The 18066-nt window shown below is 37.7% G+C and overlaps 1 protein-coding gene across 1 annotated transcript in view; it reads left to right on the top strand.

Annotated features, from left to right (window-relative positions):
• Positions 1-18066, top strand: part of map3k22 (mitogen-activated protein kinase kinase kinase 22) — a 176587-nt gene that overhangs the window by 112113 nt on the left and 46408 nt on the right. Inside the window, exons 6-10 of the mRNA XM_039753517.1 lie at positions 514-627; positions 880-997; positions 1171-1304; positions 4630-4685; positions 5963-6030. Coding sequence (XP_039609451.1) covers positions 514-627; positions 880-997; positions 1171-1304; positions 4630-4685; positions 5963-6030 — 490 coding nt within the window. The remainder of the gene's footprint in view (positions 1-513; positions 628-879; positions 998-1170; positions 1305-4629; positions 4686-5962; positions 6031-18066) is intronic.

Genomic DNA, 18066 nt, shown 5'->3' with positions numbered 1-18066 from the left:
GGTGAGAGGGAATTTAAGATGGTCTGGCATTACAAATATATTCATAGGCGTCAGGGATTCTAGAATTAAATATTTTCATAACTAGAAAAATCATTATGATGATAGATAACAACTGAGAAGGTTTAATTCATGCTCTTATTTGAATTTTGAAGAATCAAGAGAAAACTGTGTGATGTATTCCATTATATTGTATCAGTTGATTGTCACAGAGGTTCAACGATTAGAAGTTAATTTTGAAAATTGCTTGTCTGCTGTAAAATCTCCTTCCAGCTTCTGCATTGACTCTGACTACTTTTATGTTTTACTTTCATTAAAATACAGAAGAAATTACATTTTATATAGAACAAGAAATGCAAAAGTATGTTTCACAGTTAAATGCTTCAGTAAGTATATTCAAGCACAGGGTAGGTAACAAATGCATCTCTAGCATCACGGGCACATAGTCAGAACTGTGTCCATATATAGTGTGTACTGTTTGGTTTTACTTGCCTCACTCTAGAGCATGTTTTTCAGCAACTTCTCCCACTAAGAAGCCAAGAGGATTTGGAAAAAGCTGTTCTGTCATTGGATTTATGCCCTTCTGTGAAGAGTCTGAGGATATTACTAAAGACTCCAAAAAACAACCATGTGAGTCATTCTCATACATCTGTCTTTATATTTTCACTTAATTCATTCTAAAGGACTTCTTACACCTTTAGATCTTTTAATGTGGAGTACCAAGTTATGCTTTAAAGCATATCAGTACTGCTATTGACAATCATGAAAATCCTTGATATATACTGCATCATCACATTGTTAGTGTTAAATTTACATATATTGTTAGTGTTAAATTTACATATATATATATATATATGTATATTTTGTTTTTACCGTTTACAGTTTCTACAAGTAAACAATAAAATGGGCAAGCAGCGTGACATGAGAATTTCAAAGTCAATGGGAGACCTAAAGGGTTCTCCATTTAAAACTACAGAAAGAATAAGGAAGCACTCCACAGGTAAGCTTTAACTCTAAATAGGAATAGATGCTGGAAGCAAATTTCAGTTTCTTTACTACTTATTTTAACTATCATACTTTTATAATGGTTCATGGATTTTGTTTTTCAGTTTCTATAAATTTTAAAGTTCATCAACTTGTGAGTGATTGTTTACTTTATCTTGATCTGTCTAGGATCTCTGCATACAGGTCGGAGTTCACCACCGCCAGGGAGTGTTCCGGAAGAACAACAACAAATTGCACGTCAAGGATCTTACACTAGCATTAACAGTGAGGGAGAATTCATTCCAGAGACTCCAGACCAAAATGTAAGTTTAACAACCCACTAAAATGCAGTTGAGCATAAGATAATTGTTTCTGATATCCATGAAAAAAATAAGAGTAAAATCCAAGGTGGACCAAGAAAGAGCTTAAGGTGGCTCATTTTGTTTCCTCCTTTTTCTCCCTTTGACATTTTATTGTGCTAATGTTTCATCTTAACCTCTTTAGTATCTGCTTAATCTGTAGAGCTTTAACCAAATAGTTTCCTGTTCAATACCTGTCTCCAACTCATTATGTGACCAAAAGCAAGCCGCTTTACCTGAAGATGTTGCAACTGAATAAAGTGCAGTATACAATATGTACACAATTGTAAGATATCCTGATCGAAAAAGTTGTCTTGGGTAAAGATGTCTGACAGATATATAGTAACAATAATAATAATTATTATTATTATTGAATATGACAAAAGTCTCTGTGTCCATTACAATACAGTACAGCATGTTATTTAGAGAAAAAGTTTAAAAAGCAACTGTTAAGTGCAAAGCATATGTGTGCTTACTTGTACTGCTATATACAGTCATATGAAAAAGTTTGGGAACCCCTGTTAATTCCTTTGGATTTTTATTGATCATTGGCTGAGCTTTCAAAGTAGCAACTTCCTTTTAATATATGATATGCCTTATGGAAACAGTAGTATTTCAGCAGTGACATTAAGTTAATTAGATCAACAGAAAATATGCAATATGCATCATAACAAAATTAGACAGGGGCATAAATGTGGGCACCCCAACAGAGATATTACTTCAATACTCAGTTGAGCCTCCTTTTGCAAATATAACAGTCTCAAGACGCCTCCTATAGCCTTTGATGAGTGCCTGGATTCTGAATGGAGGTATTTTTGACCATTCTTCCATACAAAATTTCTCAAGTATTTGTTGATATTGGGTTGAATTCATCCGACCCTCGACTTTAACAAGGGCCCCAGTCCCTGAAGTAGCCACACAGCCCCACAGCATGATGGGGCCTCCACCAAATTTGACAGTAAGTAGCAGGTGTTTTTCTTGGAATGCAGTGTTCTTCTTCCACCATGCAAAGCGCTTTTTGTTATGACCAAATAACTCAGTTTTTGTCTTATCAGTCCAAAGCACTTTGTTCCAAAATGAATCTGGTTTGACTAAATGAGCATTTACATACAGTATAACAAGCGACTCTGTTTGTGGCATGAGTACAGAAAGGGCTTCTTTCTCATCACCCTGCCATACAGATGTTCTTTGTGTAAATTGCACTGAATTGTAGAACGATGTACTGATACACCATCTGCAGCAAGATATTCTTGCAGGTCTTTGGAGGTGATCTGTGGATTGATTGTCTGTAAGCATTCTCACAATCCTGAGCATATGCCACTCCTGTATTTTTCTTGGCCTGCCAGTCGTGGGTTTAACAGCAACTGTGCCTGTGGCCTTCCATTTCCTGTTTACATTCCTTACAGTTGAAACTGACAGTTTAACATTAGAATTACCAGAGTCTATGAAAAAAGTTGTAGATCCGGCCCACCTTAAAACCGTTCGCACCTCTCCGCCAGCGTCTTTTGTCTTCTAAATGTGCCGATTAAGACAAGCATCAAGCAGCCGGCTATTCCATGCCCCACCGTCACAGAACTTTCACTAAGTTTTCCCTATCTCATGCCTTGTTTGATTATCTGGGAGTGACTGAACTGCTGGAGTTTTAGAGTGGAAATAATAGATTGTTATTTGGAACACATGCATTTCATGTGTGTTCCGTTTGTACAGTAATCTGTGTAAACACATTGTTAAAACATATTTTAGTAATAAATGTTACAAAACATAAAAGCGCAATTGTTGTGTTAGATTTGTACCTTTTGTGAAAGTATTTCTGTGATACTTCAGGCTTCATACATTATATAGTTTATACCTACATTTTGTCATCTACTAGTAGAATATAAAAAACTTTTCTGTTTTAACAATGTGTTTACACAGATTACTGTAGAAAGAACAGACATGAAATGCATGTGTTCCAAACAATGATCTGTTATTTCCACTCTAAAACTCCACTTCACTCCCAGAAAATCAATCAAGGCATGAGCTGGGAGAAGTTTGTGCATGTTCTAAGTCGGTGGGGGGATGGAATAGCCGGCTGCTTGCAGCCTGATTTTTATCAGCACATTTAGATGACAAAAGACGCTGGTGGAGAGCTGTGAACGATTTTAAAAGCGATTTAAGGTGGGACGGATTTACGAGTTTTTTTCGTAGGCTCTGGTAATTCTAGTGTTAAAATATTTTTAACAATTGTGACTGCAATTAACATGAACAAGTGTCCTTATAACTGTTCTTATTTTTATGTTCTGTAAGACACAAACTGTCAGACAGATCTCTAAATAATGCACAGACAGAAGTTGATAGATAGATAGATAGATAGATAGATAGATAGATAGATAGATAGATAGATAGATAGATAGATAGATAGATAGATAGATAGATAGATAGATAGATGTGAAAGGCACTATATGTCAGGTGGTGCAGAAAGGCAAGCAGGCAGTGAGTGTACATTCACATGTGAAAGGCACTAGATAAATGGATAGATAGGGAAGGCACTAGACAGATACATAACAGTATTAGCTATATAGTAGTTTCGTTTTATATATAATGTATATTTATTTTACAATTCAGAGAATTGTCAAAAAGAAATACATTAAATCATATATCAATCGACACACACTGCACGCAGGCAAGCGGGCAGTGAGAGTGGAGACAGATGTGAAAGACGCTATATAAATTATATACAACAGGCAAAAACAGCGACCACTTGATAACAGTATTAGCTATAATCAATAAAAGCATGAATTAATCAACAGAAATAACCGCAATCGACATTTTAAACTTAACGTTTTACTTAAGAAAAAAAAAAACGCCCCAGCACGCAGAAAGCAGACGCTTGCAGGCAGGTAGAGTGGCAAAGGTTAAAAAGAAAAAAAAATAAACCTTTTGCCCCTGCTGCGCTCTGAGACAGCAAATCTTAGCACTACGCCACAAAAGCTGTTGTATCAGTCCTGATCCTTTCGTAAAAGTGTTTCTTTGATCTTTGGAAATCAGGCTACATTTTGTAACATTTATTACTAAAATATAAAAAAGTTTCTATTTTATATATATGTTGTGTTATGTGCTGTTATCACAGATTAAGATTTACTCAAGTTACTGTTTGTCTATTTATAGTTAAACTAACACAAAATGTAAAGGTACATGTCTTTATGTATGTATTTATCTAATCTGAACCATGTTATATTACAAATGGCCTTGTCTAGCAGATTACTTTAAATTAATTAACTCTCCACTCAACACATGTCTGTCTATGTAGATTTTGGATCCCTTTGGAAGTGGTGAAGACTCCTCTTCAGACAGGTCTCTTGACAGGTAAGCACATATTACCATATCCTTGATTTTCTCTTTGTGTTTTTTCTTTATACAATTTACAATATCTTCCCCTAGTTGTATTTGCTTTATTGTTTTTTTCATTTCCCATAGTATTTCGCCATTTTGCAAGTAAGACAAGTAAATTTTTTGCAAAGTAAAGCATATCAATAAGGTAAAACTTCTCACTGATTAGATTTCCATATCTATATATATAATTAGACCCGTTGTTTATTTTGTAGCTGAATGTTAATGCTACATGTATAATGCAACATTGGGAGAAAATAACATTGGATCCATGTGTATATGTACATGTAAAGGTTATTATTTATTATCTCATTATTTTATCTCAGGATGAAATATATATACAGTATATACAATATTTCTCTTTTTTGGGACTTTGTCTGATGCTTAGCTGAATGTTATCTTGCAGTGGAAAGTCATTACTGAAGACTACATTGGATTAACAGCTAAAAATTAAAAAATTGTTCATCACTTGTATGCAACAGGAGGAAGCCATATATCTAGTCATAATAGATGGGTACCCCATACTGAGCTGGATTTTACTATGAATGGGTTACATTATAGTGACAGAAGGATTATTACTTATAGAACAAATTGGGTTGCAGTTCTTGGAGCAGTAGTCAGTGTGATTGTTCATTTTTCCACTCATGGGTACTGTAAGTTGGATAACTTTGATAAAGTTATATGTTAAATGATTCTAAAAACCTTCCTGTTCATACATATTCCTGTTCTTGCTGAATGAAAATAAAAATTTAGGTAAAGATTTAGTAACATCCAGTGGCAAAATGAGCAAGGATACAAAATTTCCTGAACATTCTTTTTAACTAATACTTCATGTTTACACAGAGGTGTTGGAGTACAAGAGTAATTCCCTGCTGCAAATTAGAAAGGCAGATAGAAATGAGTTTCAAAAAGCAGATAAGCTGAAGCGATGGAATTTTCACCTTTGTAAGTTAGTAACTCTGTAAGACAGAAAACAATTTAACAAAGCTACTGGAAAATATGATTATATTTTGTTCTGACAAAGACTATGCACACTGCATAGTGTATTAAAAATCATGTATATCTTTACAACTAGGTTTACAGCTTCGTAATTTTTTCCAAAAACTTTTCAAATGTTCTGATTTCCTATAGTAGTTTTTTTCAATGGACAGTGTCACCAATTGCAAAGAAATACGAGTCAGAGTAGTTTGCAAAATATTTTTTAAAACTAGCACTATTCATTTTTTTGTACATAACTTTTTCCTTCATTCTAGCCCTCCAGTATCACAAACAGGAACGAACAAGAATCAGAATTACTTAAACCACAATCTTGAAAGCACAGGTGAGATGTCTGATAAATTCATAACCCCTTTCATTATAGCATAATATTCTCAATTCTGCTTAATCCAGTTAAGGGTGTCGAGACTGGAGTCTATCCCTGCAGCATTATGTGCAAAGCAGGAACCAGCAGCCACATCCACGCTCACATTTGCACAGGGTCAGTTTAGAATTGTTAATTAAGTAAAATTCATTATAATTTAAAAGGAACTGCATTATAAATAACCTAAAAATCTAAATGTTTTTGTAGCATATAAGTTAACTAATGTGTTTTTAAATCTATTTTATGTTTACATACATTTAAGATATGTAAATGTACCTTTGTAAACTAAAATAAATGCTTTTCCTGCATTCTACAGGTAGAAAAGTATCAGCTGCTAATACCCTGTTTTAGAGTCTGAACAATGCTGCTTCTTTCTTCACTTCTTTGTCAGTATAAAAAAGTAAAAGTTATCTCTGTCACATAATCCTCCTGTGTTTGTTTCTAATATCATTGGCTGGCACTTGTATGCAGTAATGCAATTAATGAGCTAGTTGTAATGGAAAGTTGATTATATTGTGTGGTATAATAGTATGATACTAGCTATAATATGCAAATTTGCTGACTGCTAATAAGTCTGGAAGTGGAATATAACACCATATAACACCAAGGGAAATCCTTTAGACTGGAGTCTCTTGCAAATACAAGGAAAGAAACAGGCAGTTAAGATGACAAGTCCTTTTCTATGGTATAAAATATCTTTTATTTCCTTCTGTGCTCAGTGCAAGTTTCTTTAATGAGATAGAAGAGAGCGTTTAACCCATAGAACATTCTTTAAATATACAGAAATGATGATGATGATTATTATTATTATCATCATCTGTGCCTTAACAGTTTAGGTCTACTGTTGTCTACTTTCTGAATTGCCCTTAATTTTGTGTTATGTAAATTGAGGCTGTTGGTCTTGTAGTACATTTCTGTCGCACATTTTCTATTCTTTTACGAAAATGCACCGCTTCTAGACGATGTAGCCTGTTATTTGTTAAATAGACTCTTGAATTTGAAAACTGTGGGACCTTTCTCAACCTCAAAGTAAAGGTTATCTTTTCAATGAAATCACAATTGTATTGGAATAAAAAGAGCTCAGACAAAAGCTGAGGAGATTAACTCTTTTTGATTGAAATGATGTACTGTAGCATCTTGAATTCTGTGTTGAATAACCATAACTTCCATCATTATGGTGCACTAGTTTGACTCTCCCAAAAAGAAAATACTTAAGGAAAAAAATGACTATGTAATCTTCACTAGAAATTTAAATTGTCATATAAATAACTGCTAATATATGATCACATTTTACACATTACAACTGTTTCATTATTCTTCTTTGGGTATGTATCTTCTTGTTTCTTTTATTTAAGTTTTTAAACTTAACTACTAAATCATCATTACTCACACTTTGGAAAAAGAGAAAAGGGAGTCAATAAAAAAAACAATAATACTGTTTAATATGTGTTCTCACAGTTACACTTTATTATTGAGGCTACTACACACGTGGCTTTGTGTGTTTCTGGAAGAATATTGAAAGGCATGCAATATATAAATCGCAAATTATATAGAGTTATTCAGAGAATGACAGAATCGACAGCTCTTACCTCAGAAATTGAAGAGGAACATAAATGTGTGAATTTTATAAAAGACAAATTACAGGTATATCTAAACTATTTCCAGCAAAGCCATTGATATAAATATATAAATATAGGCCAGAAAAAGTTCTGTAGTTGCGTTAGTGTATTCCTGTGGTAAACTTTTTAACTTTTACAAGTATCTTCTAAAAATGACAAGAGTTATTTACAATTAAAAACTTCTCCTAATTTTGGAGAAATTGATGTTGCAGAGTTCTAAAATGCAGAGAAGTTTGGCATTATTACTGAATAGTTACATTTATATAAATTAACTAGCAAAATACCCGCGCTTCGCAGCGGAGAAGTAGTGTGTTAAAAAAGTAATGAAAAAGAAAAGGAAACATTTTGAAAATAACGTAACATGATTGTCAATGTAATTGTTTTGTCACTGTTGTGAGTGATGAGTGTTGCTGTCATATATATATATAAACTGCTCAAAAAAATTAAAGGAACACTTTGAAAACACATCAGATCTCAATGGGAAAAAGAAATCCTCCTGGATATCTACACTGATATAGACTGGGTAATGTGTTAGGAACGAAAGGATGCCACATAGTTTGATGGAAATGAAAATGATCAACCTACAGAGCCCTGAATTCAAAGACGCCCCAAAAATCAGAGTGAAAAAATTATGTGGCAGGCTAGTCCATTTTGCCAAAATTTAATTGCAGCAACTCCAAATTGTACGCAGCACTTTGTATGGCCCCTGTGTTCTTGTATACATGCCTGACAACATCGGTGCATGCTTCTAATGAGATGTCAGATGGTGTTGTGGGGGACCTCCTCCCAGATCTGGACCAGGGCATCACTGAGCTCCTGGACAGTCTGAGGTGCAACCTGGTGGCATTGGATGGACCAAAACATAATGTCCCAAAGGTGTTCTGTTGGATTTAGGTCAGGAAAGTGTGGTGGCCAGTCAATGGTATCAATTCCTTCAACCTCCAGGAACTGCCTGCATACTCTCACCACATGAGGCTAGGAATTGTCGTGCACCAGGAGCCACTGTACCAGCATAGGGTCTTACAATGGGTCCAAGGATTTCATCCTGATACCTAATGGCAGCCAAGGTGCCTTTGTCAAGCCTGTAGCGGTCTGTGTGACCCTCCATGGATATCGTCCCCAGACAATCATTAACCCACCACCAAACTGCTCATGCTGAATGATGTTACAGGCAGCATAATGTTCTCCATGGCTTCTCCAGACCCTTTCACTTCTGTCACGTGCTCAGGGTGAACCTGCTCTCATCTGTAAAAAGCACAGGACACCAGTGGTGCATCTGCCAATTCTGGTATTCTATGGCGAATGCCAATCGAACTGCATGCTGCTGGGCAGTGAGCTCAGGGCCCATTAGAGGACAAGGGGACCCTTGGGTCACCCTCATGAAGTCTTTCTGATTGTTTGGTCAGAGACATTCACACCAGTGGCCTGCTGGAAGTCATTTTGTAGGGCTCTGGCAGTGCTCATCCTGTTCCTCCTTGCACAAAGGAGCAGATACTGGTCCTGCTGATGGGTTATGGACCTTCTATGGCCCTCTCCAGCTCTCCTAGAGTAACTGCTTGTCTCCTAGAATCTCCTCCATGCCCTTGAGACTGTGCAGGGAGACACAGCAAACCTTCTGGCAATGACACGTATTGATGTGCCATCCTGGAGAAGTTGGACTACCTGTGCAACCTCTGTAGGGTCAGGTATAAGCCTCATGCTACCAGTAGTGACACTGACTGTAGCCAAATGCAAAACTAGTGAAGAAACAGTCAGAAAAGATGAGCAGGGAAAAATGTCAGTGGCCTCCACCTGTTAAACCATTCCTGTTTTGGGGGTCATCTCATTGTTGCCCCTCTAGTGCATCTGTTGTTAATTTCATTAACACCACAGCAGCTGAAACTGATTAACAACCCCCTCTGCTACTTAACTGACCAGATTAATATCCCATAAGTTTCATTGACTTTATGCTATACTCGGATTAAAAAGTGTTCCTTTAATTCTTTTGAGCAGTATATATATATAAACATATATATATATACATATCCATACATATATACAGTGGTGTGAAAAACTATTTGCCCCCTTCCTGATTTCTTATTCTTTTGCATGATTGTCACACAAAATGTTTCTGATCATCAAATACATTTAACCATTAGTCAAATATAACACAAGTAAACACAAAATGCAGTTTTTAAATGATGGTTTTTATTATTTAGGGAGAAAAAAATCCAAACCTACATGGCCCTGTGTGAAAAAGTAATTGCCCCCTTGTTAAAAATAACCTAACTGTGGTGTATCACACCTGAGTTCAATTTCCGTAGCCACCCCTAGGCCTGATTACTGCCACACCTGTTTCAATCAAGAAATCACTTAAATAGGACCTGCCTGACACAGAGAAGTAGACCAAAAGCACCCCAAAAGCTAGACATCATGCCAAGATCCAAAGAAATTCAGGAACAAATGAGAACAGAAGTAATTGAGATCTATCAGTCTGGTAAAGGTTATAAAGTCATTTCTAAAGCTTTGGGACTCCAGCGACCCACAGTGAGAGCCATTATCCACAAATGGCAAAAACATGGAACAGTGGTGAACCTTCCCAGGAGTGGCGGCCGACCAAAATTACCCCAAGAGCGCAGAGCGACTCATCCGAGAGGTCACAAAGACCCCAGGACAACGTCTAAAGAACTGCAGGCCTCACTTGCCTCAATTAAGGTCAGTGTTCATGACTCCACCATAAGAAAGAGACTGGGCAAAAACGGCCTGCATGGCAGATTTCAAGACGAAACCACTGTTAAGCAAAAGAACATTAGGGCTCGTCTCAATTTTGCTAAGAAACATCTCAATGATTGCCAAGACTTTTGGGAAAATACCTTGTGGACTGATGAGACAAAAGTTGAACTTTTGGAAGGCAAATGTCCGTTACATCTGGCGTAAAAGGAACACAGCATTTTAGAAAAAGAACATCATACCAATAGTAATATATGGTGGTGGTACTGTGATGGTCTGGGGTTGTTTTGCTGCTTCAGGACCTGGAAGGCTTGCTGTGATAGATGGAACCATGAATTCTACTGTCTACCAAAAATCCTGAAGAAGAATGTCTGGCCATCTGTTCGTCAACTCAAGCTGAAGCAATCTTGGGTGCTGCAACAGGATAATGACCCAAAACACACCAGCAAATCCACCGCTGAATGGCTGAAGAAAAACAAAATGAAGACTTTGGAGTGGCCTAGTCAAAGTCCTGACCTGAATCCAACTGAGATGCTATGGCATGACCTTAAAAAGGCGGTTCATGCTAGAAAACCCTCAAATAAAGCTGAATTACAACAATTCTGCAAAGATGAGTGGGCCAAAATTCCTCCAGAGCTGTAAAAGACTCATTGCAAGTTATCGCAAACGCTTGATTGCAGTTATTGCTGCTAAGGGTGGCCCAACCAATTATTAGGTTCAGGGGGCAATTACTTTTTCACACAGGGCCATGTAGGTTTGGATTTTTTTTTCCTAAATAATAAAACCATCATTTAAAAACTGCATTTTGTGTTTACTTGTGTTATATTTGACTAATGGTTAAATGTGTTTGATGATCAGAAACATTTTGTGTGACAAACATGCAAAAGAATAAGAAATCAGGAAGGGGGCAAATAGTTTTTCACACCACTGTACATATACACATATATATACACACACACACACACTTTGTATATACATACATACATATATATATACATATATACACATACATCCACATATATATACATATATGTATACATATCTACATATACACACATACATATATATACACACATGCATACATACATACATACACACACATATTTAAACATATATATACATATACACACACACATATATATATTGTGAACGCTGGCCCGGACACACACAGACGGACGTCATATTGTTCATCACCACACACTATTTATTTACAATAATTATTTACACACGTACACAAAACCCCAGTGCCTTCTGCACCGATTCCCCAAAGTCCAAGCTCACAGTTCCTATGCCTTTCTTTCCTGGCCGCCTCCAGTCCTCTCTCCAGCTTTGTCCACTTCCACCCAACATCCGCCAATGACTGGAGGGAGGCGGCCCCTCTTATAGGAACCCGGATGGGCTCCAGCTGCTTCCCGGCACTCAGTCTTAACCACACCCCAGTGTGGCGGAAGTGCCGGCTGCGCACCTGGAAGCCGTCCGGGTGTCCCTGTCGTCTTCCCCCCAGCACTTCCTGGTGTGGCGGAAGTGCTGGGCTCCAGGGTTCCTCAGGCACCTGGGCGCCGCCTGGCGGTGGCCATGGGCCCCTACAGGGTTTGGCTTCCAAGCCCTCTACCCGTGGCCCCCAACATAACCAGGACGGACGCCCCCTCGCGGTCTGGAGGAGGCACAAGCCCTCCTCTGGTCCTCCTGGGTGTCCCAGCCGGGCTCCTGCCCCGGCCGGGGACCACACGGGATATTCTGGCATCGGGGCGCCGCCTGGCGGTGGCCACGGGTCCCTACAGGGCTGGGCTTCCAAGCCCTGTACCCGAGGCCCCCAACATAACCAGGACGGACGCCCCCTCGCGGTCTGGAGGAGGCACAAGCCCTCCTCTGGTCCTCCTGGGCGAGCCCGGCCGGGGACCACAATGTATATATATATACTCTTTGGGGTGCGAGCAACTGCTGCAGGGGGTCCCACAATCCATCAAGGATGAAAAATGAAAAACATTATTTGTACAAAATCTTAATTTATTTATCCATTCCTAAATAATTAAATGGGCAGGCTATTTCGCATCAGTGCAATATGCTGGTTGTTATAACGGATGACTCCCGAACTTACGTGCAAGTCTGCATGGATATTATGAACTATCGTATCTGTTCAAGTTCTATTTAAATTTTAAATATAAGGAATTTTTATTTAGTCGACAGAAATGTCTTTGGTAGGAATGTAAGTTAAATGTAGGCATCATTGCATACATTTTTCTTCACCATAGAAATGTAAAGAGTAAATTCGCCTTACATTCCAACCAAAGATATTTGTGTCGACTAAATACAACTTGAAAAGATACATTTTTTCGAATGTGATCGCGCAATTCAGATCGAGTTGACGCGCACTACATCGAGCTTGCATGCTATTGTGGTTTCGCCTGCGTGCCTCAATAAGTCACCCTCCCCTCGCTCTTACTTTTTTACCGTTAGCGGGACATTGACTTTTTCCACCGTGTGCTTTGTTTCCGCAGTAGTTGCACTTATGAATATGCTTGTATTTGTCAGACACTTCATATTTTTTTGCTGCCTTCTCAATTGTGTAATTCGGTTTTTGTTCAGCACTCTTTGGAACTGTTGCATTTTGTCTGTGCACTGCGTTAGTTCACGTGAGCCGCTCGGTGTACATGCATCGAAGGTTCCCAGCTGTGCCGGTGCCATCTCGTGCGATGTCCATGGTTGTATTTAATGTTAGCTAAGACCCGGCACTTAAAAGTTACTCTCGTAGTTTCGCTGAGTTTGTGCCAAACACCACCCTGACCATTTCATCTTCGTCTGCATAAGCACAATCTTTCACCCGTGAATATTTAGCGGCAGTGTTTCTATTGGATTGACGCTAACGGACGGCCTTATATGGGCAGGCACTAAATTACGTGGGAGGCGTAACTCCGGCTCCCACGGCCATCGAGCAGCCGTCTGTTATAGTATATAGATGAAAAAATAGGTTCCAGTTATGACCATTATGCATAGAATTTCGAAATGAAACCTGCCCAACGTTTGTAAGCAAGCTGTAAGGAATGAGCCTGCCAAATTTCAGCCTTCTACCTACACGGGAAGTTGGAGAATTAGTGATGAGTCAGTGATGAGTGATGAGTCAATAAAAGGCTTTGCCTTTTATTAGTATAGATACATGTATACTGTATATATACATACATATATATATATATATATATATATATATATATATATATATATATATATATACAGTGATCCTCGCTATATTGCGCTTTGACTTTTGTGGCTTCACTCCATTGCAGATTTTATATGTAAGCATATCTAAATATATGTCATGGAATTTTTGCTGGTTCTCTGATTTCTGCGGACTGTGGGTCTTTTAATTTATGGTACATGCTTCTTCAGTTGGTTTGCCCAGTTGATTTCATACAAGGGACGCTATTGGTGGATGGCTGAGAAGCTACCAAATCAGAGCACGTATTGTGTGTTAAATAAAACTCCTCAATGATATACGATATGCTTCCCACGTGGAGCTTCGAATACTTAAAAGCCCGAATAGCATCTATTGATTTTTGATTGTTTGCTTTTCTCTCTCTCTCTCTCTCTCTGACATTCTCCGCTCCTGATGGAGGGGGTGTGAGCAGAGGGGTTGTTCGCACACTGGACTAGAGGATACGAACGCTCCTCTAAAATATGCTAAAAGACTATCTTAACATTGCTGCCTTCCTTGCGGCTGCTTTGATGGGCAGTGCTTCGCATACTTAAAAGCCCAACAGCACGTATTGATTTTTTGCTTTTCTGTCACGCTCTCTCTCTCTCTCTGACATTCTCTGCTCCTGACGTGCACTCCTTTGAAAAGGAAGATATGTTTGAATTCTTTTAATTGTGAGACGGAACTGTCATCTCTGTCTTGTCATGGAAGCACAGTTTAAACTTTTGAAAAAGAGACAAATGTTTGTTTGCAGTGTTTTAAAGTCCTTGTCTCTACAACCTCCTGTGTTTCTGTGCAAATCTGTGACTCAAGCGTGACTATATAAAAATAACAATATAAACGTATAGTTTTTACTTTGCGGATTTTCATCTTTCCCGGGGAGTTCTGGAATGCATCCCCCATGATCGAGGAGGGATCACTATATATATATATATATATATATACACTAGCAGAATACCTGCGCTTCGCAGCGGAGAAATAGTGTGTTAAAGAAGTTATGAAAAAGAAAAGGAAAAATTTAAAAAATAACGTAACTTGATTGTTAATGTAATTGTTTTGTCATTGATATGAGTGTTGTTGTCATATCTATCTATATATATATATATATCTATATATATATATATATATATATATATATATATATATATATATATATATATATATAGCAAAATACCAGCGTTTGGCAGCGGAGAAGTAAAAAGAAAAGGAAACATTTTAATAATAACGTAACATTATTGACAATGTAATTGTTTTGTCCTTGTCATGAGTGTTGCTGGCATATATATATATATATACACACAGACACACACATATATAAACATATATATATATATACACATCATATATATATACATATACATACATATATACATATATACATATACAAATATAGACATATATATATATATATATATATATATATATATATATATCTATACTAATAAAAGGCAAAGCCCTTACTCACTCACTCACTCACTCACTCACTCACTCACTCACTCACTCACTCACTCACTCACTGACTCATCACTAATTCTCCAACTTCCCGTGTGGGTGGAAGGCTGAAATTTGGCAGGTTCATTCCTTACAGCTTCCTTACAAAAGTTGGGCAGGTTTTATATCGAAATTCTACGCGTAATGGTCATAACTGGAAGCTGTTTTCTCCATTTACTGTAATGGAGATGAGCTTGAACGCCGTGGGGGAGTTTAGTGTGACATCATCACGCCTCCCGTAATCACGCGTACATAGAAAACCAGGAAGACCTCAAAAGCGCTGAAGAAAACATGCATTATATAATTGAGAAGGCAGCGAAACAATAAGAAGCGAGCGAGTGACATATACAACCATATTCATGAGTTCTGCTACTTCGGAAACAAAGCACGATGTAAACCTACTCTTTAAATTAAGTTCATAGACAGGCTGCGCTGGCGTTTGTAATTTAGTGCCTGCCCATATAAGGCCGTCCGTCAGCGGCAATCAATAGCAAACTCCACTAAATATTCACGGGTGAAGGACTGTGCTTATGGAGAGGAAGATGAGATGGTCAGGGTGGTGTTTGACACAAACTCAGCGAAACTGCGAGAGAAAGTTTTAAGTGCCAGGACTAAGGTAACATTAAATACAGCCATGGACATAGCGAGATGGCACCAGCACAGCTGGGAACCTTCGATGCATGTACACCGAGCTGCTCACGTGAACTGGCGCAGTGCACAGATAAAAGCAACAGTTCCAAAGGCTGAACAAAACCGAATTACACAATTGAAAAGGCAGCAAAAAATATGAAGCGTCTGATACATACAAGCATATTCATAAATCCAAAACAAAGCACACGTTGGAAAAAGTCAATGTCCGCTAAAGGAAGACAGTGTAAAAAAACCCGTGCATGCAGTGTGTCAGGTCTCAGATAAAGAAGAAGGCGAGCTGTTTATTGATGCAGTAAGAAGCGAATCGATGAATGAAACCTGTCATCTTTACAGCGATTGACAAACACGGAATGTAACTTGAACACAACACATCCTACAAATACGAACCTGATTGAAAGAAATAATGATAATCAAATCCTTGATGACAGCAACACTCAGTAACACTCACAAAACAAATACTGTATATTGACAGTCATGTTACGTTATTTTTAAAATGTTCCCTTTTCTTTTCTAGCTTTTTAACACACTACTTCTCGCTGCGATCGCGGGTATATATATATGTATATATATATCCCGATCTACATACTCGAATAATGGATACTTTATTAGCCATCAATGATTGTTTTGGTAAAGCCATACTCAGTGTATTCATTAGATGAGCGGTAAAAAGTAAGAGCGAGGGAGGATGACTTATTGAGGCATGCAGGCTGTAGTCTTGCGTCAACTCTATCTGAATTGCGATCACATTTGAAAAAATATATCTTTTCAAGTTCTATTTAGTCCATATGTGTCAAACTCAAGGGCCCCGGGCCACATCCGGCCGGCGTGTAATTATATCCGGCCCGAGATCATTTTATATACTGTATTATTGTTATTAATGGCCGGGTATATGAAGCGCTGGTAACACAATAAACTACAGATCCCATAATGCAGCGCTTCAGCTGCCTTGCGAACACTTACGCGTTAATCAAGTCTAGCTTATGATGCTGCAAGTTATTGCGAAGCTAGCTCACCGATGCTGAAGAGAAAAGTTGATTCTGAAAATAGAGCCTTTAAAACCGATGGGAGGCTGAGTATATGTTTACTGAACCCGTGTGTCTCATTTGTGGAGCTAATGTGGCTGTAATTACAGAATTTAATCTAAGGCGGCACTATGAGACAAAACATCAGGGTAACCTGAATGCAATGCAGAAGATACAGAAAGCAGAATAATTAAATAAGAATCTGACACTTCAGCGGACGTTTTTACCCGTGCACAATCACAAAGTGATTTCAAGTGAAGCTGCTTTTATGGGAGACACAAATGCACCTTGCCCCACTTTCCCTGTTGCCAAGTAATGTTAAACCAAGTCGTCACTACGGTGTTCCCAAATCGCACTTTGCTGATAAACTGGCGCACTGAGTTTGCGGCTTTGGTGACTTTGAAGAACAAAAAGTCCGTCTACATGCGGCTCGAACCTTGTGCATGTTTGGTAGCACATATCTGTGTGAGAAGCTCTTCTCAGTGATAAAGACTAACAAAACAGCACACAGGAGTCGCCTCACTGATGAGCACCTGCAATCCATCCTGAGAATCTCCACAACACAGAACCTCACACCAAACAGAAACGAACTTTGCCAAAAAAGATGCCAGGCGTCCAGCTCTAAAATGACATATGAGCAAAGACAACTGAATGATTTGATTTGTTATTGCTGAAAGGAACACATTTTATTTATATTTCCAGGTTTTGTTATGCAGCATGTTCATATTTGAATTTGTATAATTTTGACAGGATATATTTTTATGGAGAGCAAAATCTTTTGGGATATTTAAAATCTAAGTTTATTTTTTATATAAAATTACATAAGAGTAAAGAAATTTGAATGTTTGTTCTTTTAACGTTTACTTTATTTCTAACTTGTATAATTTAGACAGGATATATTTTTATGGAGAGCAAAATATTATAAGTTGTTTAAGGTTTGAGTTGATTTATTCAGAATAATATTCCTGTCTGTTTTACCATTCCTACCAAAGATATTTCTGTCGACTAAATAAAAATTCCTTCTATTTAAAATTTAAATAGAACTTGAACAAATCTGATAGTTCATAATATCCACGCAGACTTGCGTAAGAGACGGGAGTTTTAACAAGCAGCGTATTGCACTGATACTGAAATAGCTGTGTGTGTATATATGTAGATATGTATGTATATGTATATATATGTTTATATATGTGTGTGTGTATGTATATATATATATGTATTTGTGTGTATATATGTGTGTATGTATGTATGTATGTGTATATATGTAGATATATATATATGTATGTATATATGTGTATATATATGTGTATATGTA

This window comes from Polypterus senegalus, chromosome 5, assembly GCF_016835505.1.
Source record: "Polypterus senegalus isolate Bchr_013 chromosome 5, ASM1683550v1, whole genome shotgun sequence".
Taxonomy (NCBI): domain Eukaryota; kingdom Metazoa; phylum Chordata; class Cladistia; order Polypteriformes; family Polypteridae; genus Polypterus; species Polypterus senegalus.
Note: the sequence above shows the minus strand (reverse complement) of the source record. Positions and strands in the feature narration are given on the sequence as shown.